Source organism: Lolium perenne, chromosome 1, assembly GCF_019359855.2.
Source record: "Lolium perenne isolate Kyuss_39 chromosome 1, Kyuss_2.0, whole genome shotgun sequence".
In the NCBI taxonomy this organism is placed as follows: Eukaryota; Viridiplantae; Streptophyta; class Magnoliopsida; order Poales; family Poaceae; genus Lolium; species Lolium perenne.
In genome coordinates this window covers 137,995,915-138,004,988 of record NC_067244.2, presented here as the reverse complement: position 1 = coordinate 138,004,988, position 9,074 = coordinate 137,995,915, and the positions used below count along the sequence as shown (strand labels likewise).

Genomic DNA, 9,074 nt, shown 5'->3' with positions numbered 1-9,074 from the left:
ACGTCGTTGGACCACAAAAAAAGAGAACGCCACTTTTTGGGGGACCACGGTGGAGATAAAGCTACCTCTACATTGGATCCCATCTTCTTCTTACCTGCTACATCTGCACTGGATCCTATCTTCTTCTTCTACACGCCAGGAACAAGATGAACAAGGAAGAGGAGTCACATCCAGAATCTTGAAAAAAACCTCCTCTCCTCCCGTCCAGTTCGTGCCACTAGTTAATCTGCTACATCGACGTACTGCTACATCGAGGAAGAGATCTGCTACATACTTGCTTGTTCAGATCTGTCCCCAGTTGGATTTGCTACATCTGACGACTAGCAGGTCCCGAAAAATCACCTCCAGCCCCTGCTACATCGTGTATCCCTCTGCAACTTCAGTTGTCTGGAGGTAATATCCTGACCAGATTCAGTTACATGCACCTAGCAAAAACAGAAAAATACCTTCCCCTTTGCTACATCTAGCGAAATATGACAGCATGAAATCTTTAAGTACATGCATCTAGTATGTTACATGCACTTACACATCTATAGCTGCCAGTAATGAACACAAACATATCATGTTCAGTTACATGCCCCCCGTTTCATGTGCCAAATAAAAAAAGGACAAGCAAAAGTAACAGGTCAAAAACTGCAGCTGGTATGTTACATGCAGGAATGCAGGAACTAGAACATGGTTTATGTGACCTAGTTACATGGTTTGTAGATACTAGATCATGGTAAAAAAAGAGCATAGAACACAAGATAGCATGTAGAACACAAGATAGCACGTAGAACACATGATATAACACAAAGATAGAACACAAATATAGCATGTAGCATAACTAGGTAGAACACAAGGTAGGACAGAGCTACACAGAACACTAGATAGCATGTAGTTGGTATTCATCAAAGATAGGTTTACATGCTCATACTGGTTATCAGTTCATACTAGTTGCCATTAGTAAAAGTAGTACTGCATAATTTGCCCATACTGGTTGCCATGTCAGTCACATGATCTTCCTGGTATTGCCTTGGTTTTCTGCGGAAGTTGTTTACAACTTGCACCTGTAACGGGGAAAATAAAAATGGAGAATGTTATTTCTTGTAAAAAAAGATGTAAACCCTACCATTAAGTAAACTATGGCAGCCACAAAATAAATAGTTAAAAGTAGTTTGGTAAAAAACAGATGTAATTTACTCTAAAAAATGGTGTGCAAAAAATATCTTAATGATTCATGTCATTGATTCCATGCAGATATTTCTTTGAAGAAGAATGCCAAGGGCTCGTGGATTTGAATACTGGTTTGGTGGCATTGATCTCAATGCAACTCCTGAAGCTAGTACATCAACTGATCAACATGCTGGGCAGCCGCCAGAAGTCGGAGGCCATCGTGTTGATCCCCAAGGAGATGAAGCAGGTCCTTCAAACAATGATCAGCAAGCTGATTCGCGTGCACGAACTGGTGTTACACTTTCCAGTGAGGAAAGCGATGGTGAAGCTGAGGTTGAGTCAACACCTGAAGGATATGTTCCAAAGGTTCCATTTGTTGGCATGATGTTTGACACACCTGATCTAGCTTTGCAGTACTACAACAGATATGCTCACCACGTTGGTTTTTCAGTGAAGATAGAATCATCTAGGAGATGTGCTAAAGATGGTGAGCTGGATAAATTTGTTTATGTGTGCAACAAATCTGGGAAGCCTAGGGAAGAAGAAGCGATCCCAGTTAAGCAGAGGAATCGTAAGCTAACTGTGCTGACCGACTGCAAAGCAAAGCTTCGAGTAAAACGTGATGGTGCTAGATGGAAAGTTACTCAGTTTGTTGAGGTGCATACACATGAGGTGATTGACAAGTTTGCGCTGAAGAAGTACTTGAGATCCCACAACAAGATCCCTGCAGAAGAGAAAAAGTTTATCGACTTGTTGCATGAAGTCAACCTTACTTCAGGAAGAATCATGGAAATCATGGGGGAGCTATATGGAAGCAAGCAGAATGTCCCATACAACAGCAAAATAGTTAGTAACTACACTGCAAAACTAGGGAACTATGACAGAATTAAAGATATCCCAGAACTGCTAGAGTACTTTGAAGAAATCAAGAAAGATGATCCCAGATTTTTCTACAAGTTCAAGCTAGATGCAGAAAATAAAGTGGAGAACCTATTCTGGGTGGATAGCAAAGCAAGAGATGTCTACCCCCTGTACAATGATTGCATTTCTTTTGATATAACATTCATGACAAACCAGTACAGCATGCCATGTGCTCCTTTCATTGGAATAAATAGATATGGTCAATCCATCCAGCTTGGTTGTGGTTTTGTGAGGAATGAATCTTCTGTGAATTTTGTGTGGTTGTTTGAGCGGTTTTTAGAGGCAATGGATGGGCTACATCCATTGAACATCATTACTGATCAAGATGCAGCTATCAGAACTGCTATCCTCATTGTGTTTATTGGCATCATACACAGGTTATGCAGATGGCACATAATGCAAAAAAGTTCAGGAAAAACTTGGTACTTTTGTTGCTCAGAGAGAAGATTTGCGTTTAGAGTTCAATGATGTGATTGACTACAGCATGACACTGGAAGAGTTTGAACAGAGATGGGAAAATATGGTGGAAACGCATGGGGTTGCAGATAACACACATTTTCTTGACCTCTATGATTTGCGTGAGTATTTTGTGCCAGGATATTTCCGCCACCGGTTTTTCCCATTCCTTCAAACTACATCTAGAAGTGAAGGTTTTAACGCTGTTCTTAAGCAGTATGTTCATCCACATGATAGCCTTGTTCGTTTCTTCAAGCAGTACATGAAACTGCATGAAAGAATTGATATAACTAAAGATGCTCATGAGTTTGATGGTGATGAGAAGAAAGTTAGGCTTTGGGGGGGGGGGACTTTCCTATGGAGAAGCAGATCCTTGAGACATACACCATGCCCATCTACAACCGCTTTCAGCTTGAGCTTCGCAATATTACATCCTACAATGTTCGTGACATTGGTGTTATTGAAAAAGGGAGCATTCATGAGGTTTTCCCAATACAAGGATCCGTGCGCGGGTACGGTAGGAGGAGTTATCGTGTCGATGCTAATGTAGCTAATGGGATCTACAATTGTGAATGTTGCAAAATTAATAGGGATGGTATCCTGTGCTGCCATGCAATGAAAGTTATGTCACATCTAGGGATGGTTACAAAATACCCAGAGCACTACATCCTACCTAGGTGGTGTCTACCCCCTCCCGACATAGTTGCACCGCGGGATGAGAGGCAAGAAAAGCCTGTTGGCCAGAAACTATCTAGAAAAGATATGAGATTGCTTAGATATGGTAACCTTTGCAGTGATTTTGCTACGCTTGCTGTTGGTTTAGCAGCCTCAGAGAAAACAAATGAAATAGCTGAACGACACATGAGAGCAATGGAGAAAGAGATTGCAGATATGAAAAAGGCTGCTGCTGATGCACTCAAAAAGAGGAAGAGCGCCAAGCATCCAGTGAACACCAACCCTGCTAATGATTCACAAGAAAGTGTACCTATGGAAGAAGATGCTGCTACTGTGGAGAATCGGAAAGCTAGGAACCCACCAATGTCAGCGACAGAAGGGCGCCCAGGTTCAAAAAGAAAGAAAGGTGGTCTACAGTTACAGAAACCAAAACAAGGTCTTTGTGGTGTGTGCAAGCAACCAGGTCATGATGCTCGTACGTGCGAGGTGCGACTAGCAAACCCAGAGAAGTACAGTTTGTTGGGCCTTTTTCGTTGATTTGAAAATAGAAGAAAATATATAAGAAGTGAAGGACATTGTGTTGGATTTAAAAAGATGTGTTACATTACAGGCCTCATGTTATAAAATATATAAGAAGTGAAGGACATTGTGTTGGATTTAAAAAGATGTGTTACATTACAGGCCTCATGTTACCTTGTCGAAAAAGTTTGTACGAGACCTTTTGCGAATATTTAAATGAGTTTTGAGACAGTATGTTTTCTGATGCGAAAATGTATCTTATGATTGTTAACTTTTTCTTAATTGCATTTGCTGAATTATTTTCGATAGAGTAAAAATAAAGTAACTATGCAAAGACTGTATTGAGACATAGGTAAAAGAAAAAAAGGAAAAAAAGAGCATGGTTAGAGATATGCATTACCACTTGACCACATTTGCTAGACAAATAACTGCCAATTCGCTTTCTTCGTGAAACGTAACCATTTATCTGTGTACAACTTCTTTATGTTTGGAATGTCTTTCTGTGAGTATGTTGTTGGGGTCCTGCTTGGGCATGCTTCAAGATTCTTCAGTGTGAAAAAACCACAGTCATACCTGGGAGAGGAAAAAATAATGTGTTCAGTCAGACTGTTAGAACATCAAAATGAAAAACCTAGACTAAAATGAAGTTACATTGTTCCAAAAATATAAAATGCAGTCCCCCAGATTGTTATACCTTTGAATTGAAAAGTATTATGAAGCTTACCCATTGTTTTGGCGCGGGCTATCAATTATCTCTATAGGCCAGTCCATGATCTTTATCTTTGAGTTGGAATACTGTCTGGTCCAGTTAGTCTTTATGCCAGCAATTAGCAAGTGGCAAGCATGAATCTTTACTGGCTCGGTATTGTTTCCTAGTGAATCATATATCTCGAACCTCTGAGCTTTGATGTTCAGGTTAACAAGCTAGTAATTGGCCTGATGCATCCTTTGGTGTTCCAGGAAAAGCTTGAAGCGTAGGGAAGCAAACCTGTAATGTAACAAAAATAGATGTGGGATTGTGATGAGGAATCAAAAAAGATAAAAACATTCCAGTAAAAAAGGATTGATCAGGAAAATGATTAAGTAATAAAAAAACAGGTTAGTACTTACAATGTCTTTGTGATCCAATCTGTTTGATGGACCGTTTTCGAAACATCGGGTTACTTCCTTGAGGTTATCACGTCCCTTAATTAGGTACGACTGTTCGAACAGTTAAAAAGTAAACCAATTACTATTGAGAAAGAGAAAGAACAAATAGATGCACATGTGTTCCACTAATTTCAAGTACTATTTGATTAGCCAAAAAAAGAGAAAGAGAACAAAGTGGACATAACTTACAGCTATACGCAGAGGCATAATGACCTTCTTTGGGTTTTGATTTTCCCTTTTGATGATGTTGATATCAATTTCTGCAACAGTGGTGTACAACTTGTTCCATGGCCTAACAGATTGATCAAGGTCACCGAGACTAACATATATGTCATCCAGATCTATAACTATTTCCTTGTTGAAAGGGTCACTTGGTGCATGTTTCCATCCATGCTGGCAGACCATGCTATACACCTCGTCAACAGACTTGCTGACATAAAATGTTCTACTAGATTGTGAGTTGACAAAAGGTGATTTCGCATACTGTCCTGGCTTGGAAATCCTTTTTCATACTCATGAGGCACTGGTGTAATGCTAGATGCTGGTTGTTTCGACTTTGGATTCATGCGTTCTTGAGCTACCTCTTCCTTCCTAGCTGCAGTTCCATCAAGATTGTTCTGTTCGTTTTCAGTTCCTTCGCCTAGGTCATTGACATCTGGAGGAGTGTCTGATACGTCTCCAACGTATCTGTAATTTCCGATGTTCCATGCTAGTTTTATGACAATACATGCATGTTTTGCTCGCACTTTATAATGTTTTTATGCGTTTTCCGGAACTAACCTATTAACAAGATGCCGAAGTGCCAGTTCCTGTTTTCTACTGTTTTTGGTTCCAGAAAGGCTGTTCGGGCAATATTCCCGGAATTCGACGAAACAAAGGCCAAATATCTTATTTTCCCCGGAAGGTTCCAGAACACCGAAGGAGAGTCGGAGGCGGGCAGCAGGGGGCCCACACCATAAGGCGGCGCGGGTGGCCCCCTGGCCGCGCCAGCCTATGGGGAGGGGGCCCCGTGGCCCTTCCGACTCCGCCTCTTCGCCTATAAAGTCCCTCGTGACCTAAAAACTCGAGACCAATTGACGAAGCTCCAGGAAGACTCCAGGGGCGCCGCCGCCATCGGGAAACTCCAATTCGGGGTACAGAATCTCTGTTTCGGCACGCCGCCGGGACAGGGAAGTGCCCCCGGAAGCCATCTCCATCGACGCCACCGCCTCCATCATGCTCCGTGAGTAGTTCCCCCATGGACTACGAGTTCTAGCAGTAGCTAGTTGGTACTCTCTATCCCATGTACTTCAATACAATAATCTCATGAGCTGCCTTACATGATTGAGATCCATCTGATGTAATCGGTGTTGTGTTTGTTGGGATCCGATGGATGATACATTATGATTAGTCTATCTATAAAGTTTGTGAAGTTATTGTTGCTGCAATCTTGTTGTGTTTAATGCTTGTCACTAGTGCACGAGTAACATGATCTTAGATTTAAGCTCTATACTTATTGCTTAGATTGTATCTACAAGTCGTTTGCACATATTGCTGTCCGGAACCCGAGGCCCCAAAGTGACAGAAATTGGGACAACCGGAGGGGAAGGCTGTGGTATGAGGATCACATGTTTTCACCAAGTGTTAATTCTTTGCTCCGGTGCTCTATTAAAAGGAGTACCTTAATTGCCAGTAGATTCCCTTGAGGCCCGGCTGCCACCGGCTGGTAGGACAAAAGATGTTATGCAAGTTTCTCATTGCGAGCACGTATGACTATATATGGAAAACATGCCTACATGATTAATAATCTTGATGTTCTGTCTTAATGCTATTTCAATCCTATCAATTGCCCAACTGTAATTTGTTCACCCAACACTTGTCACTTGTTATTGGAGAGTTACCACTAGTGTAGATAGCTGGGAACCCCGGTCCATCTCTCATCATCATATACTCGTTCCTATATGACATTGGAAGTAGTATCAACTATTTTCTGTTGCCATTGCCTCTGTGTTACTGCTACAGCTGATGTGTTACTGTTACTATTGCTCTCATATTACTGCTGCTTTCACATCACCCCTGTTACTAGTGCTTTTCCAGGTGCAGCTGAATTGACAACTCAGTTGTTAAGGCTTATAAGTATTCTTTACCTCCCCTTGTGTCGAATCAATAAATTTGGGCTTTACTTCCCTCGAAGACTGTTGCGATCCCCTATACTTGTGGGTTATCAAGACTATCTCTAGCGCCGTTGCCGGGGAGGCATAGCTCTACTCATAAGTTCACCTGAGGAGTACACTCTACCTCTCTCTCTGTTTTTATTTTGTTTTGTTTTGTTTTGTTTACTTTTGTCTAGTTTATTTGTGCTAAGTTTATTTCTGCCTAGTATTATTTTGCTTAGTTTACTTTTGTCTAGTTTCTTTTTGTCTTGTTTTATTGTTCTTATATACCCAAAAATCCATAAAAATTTGAAAAACCGAAAAATTAAAAACTGTTGTTATGGGAGAACCCACAACCTATTTGGAGCTTATTGAAATATATAATAATTATAGAGAATCAAGAACGGGTAAAGTCATGAGTGTTGTGATAGAAAAATTGAATACAATTGCTAAAATCTTGCTTAAACGCCATGCTATAAACTGTTGCTCTCAACAGGATACTAAACATCTGAAATTCCAATGTGGCTTTACTGAAGAAGTTTTAATTATGAACTACAATTGGAATAACTATATTCATCTTGGGTTCGAAGAAGTAGAACAATTTGTCTTATTTATGGGAGCTTCTGAGATCGAATCCTTCATGTCTGAAAATTATGAAACTTGTGTTGTTTGTAAGGACCTTAAAGATTATGTCTCTTCTATCCTTAATTTTTGCATAGAAAGTTACAGTGATAATCCTTATATCATTGATTATAAAGAGAGACTCATTAATGCACAAGAATGCACTCACAATTTGCAGGAACCTGTGAAAGAAGAAATTGATGAACCTGAAAGCTCATTGGATGAAAAAGAGGAGGAAATTGATGAACCTGAAATCTCATTGGATGAAAAAGAAGAGGAGAGTGATGAACAAAAGGAGGAAGAATGGATTAGCTACCCATGCCAACCTTCTAATGAGAGTAACTCGTTATCTCTTACACTATTTGATTGTCCTCCATGCTTACCAAAGGAGGATGAATGTTATGTTCATGTGGATTCTCTTGAAATAGTACCTATGAGTAAAACTTGTGAGAATAATTATGCTGCTGTTATCTATGATAATCCATGCTACTTTGATAAATCTTATGATAATGCTTTGTTTGTGCCTGATGTCGAAATGCATGGTACTAAAGAGTTTTGCTTGGCAAATACTAATGATAAAGCTCTAGATGATGGTCCTATGTTACTTGATAATATTAATTGTACTACTAATGAAAATGGGATTGGAGAGGTCTTGACTTTATCTAGGAGATCAATCATCTTGTTATATTATTGATAAAAGTGGGTTTGAAAGTTTTAATCCCATTATTTTTGAGCTTGATAAAAATTATGTGTTTGTAGATCATGAAAAGCATGCTGCATGTGATAGTTATATTGTTGAGTTTATTCATGAAAATTATTATGAGAGAGGAAAATATGGTTGTAGAAATTTGCATGGTACTAAAACACCTCTCTATATGCTGAAACTTTTGAAGTTACTCTTGTTTTATCTTCCTATGCTTGTCACTTTGTTCTTCATAAATTTATTTGTGTACAAGAATCCTATGCATAGGAAGTGGGTTAGACTTAAATGTGTTTTGAATTTGCTTTTTGATGCTCCCTTTTGCTTCATTTTCTATCTTCCATGTGAGCATCATTAAAATTGCTGAGCCCATCTTAATGGCTATAAAGAAAGCACTTCTTGGTAGATAACCCATGTCTTTATTTTTCTACTGTTTTGTTGTGTCTTGGAAGTTGTTACTACTGTAGCAACCTCTCCTTATCTTTATTTTATTGCATTGTTGTGCCAAGTAAAGTCTCTAATAGAAGGTTGATACTAGATTTGGATTTCTGCACAGAAACATATTTCTTGTTGTCACGAATTTGAGTAGCCCCCTCTGTAGGTAACTCAGAAAATTCTGCCAGTTTTCATGCGTGTTCCTCAGATATGTACGCAACTTTCATTAGTTTTGAGTTTTCTGATTTGAGCAACGGAAGTACCTCTAAAAAATTCGTCTTTACTGGCTGTTCTGTTTTGACAGATTATGT

The 9,074-nt window shown here is 39.7% G+C and overlaps 1 protein-coding gene across 1 annotated transcript; it reads left to right on the top strand.

The window, feature by feature from the left end:
• Window positions 1–1,257: 1,257 nt before the first annotated feature.
• LOC127333964 (protein FAR1-RELATED SEQUENCE 5-like) lies at window positions 1,258–3,744 on the top strand. The gene is made up of 3 exons (XM_051360409.1): window positions 1,258–2,453; window positions 2,560–2,860; window positions 2,944–3,744. Exons 1-3 carry the CDS (start codon window positions 1,258–1,260, stop codon window positions 3,742–3,744), a joined length of 2,298 nt encoding a protein of 765 aa, XP_051216369.1.
• Window positions 3,745–9,074: the final 5,330 nt, after the last annotated feature.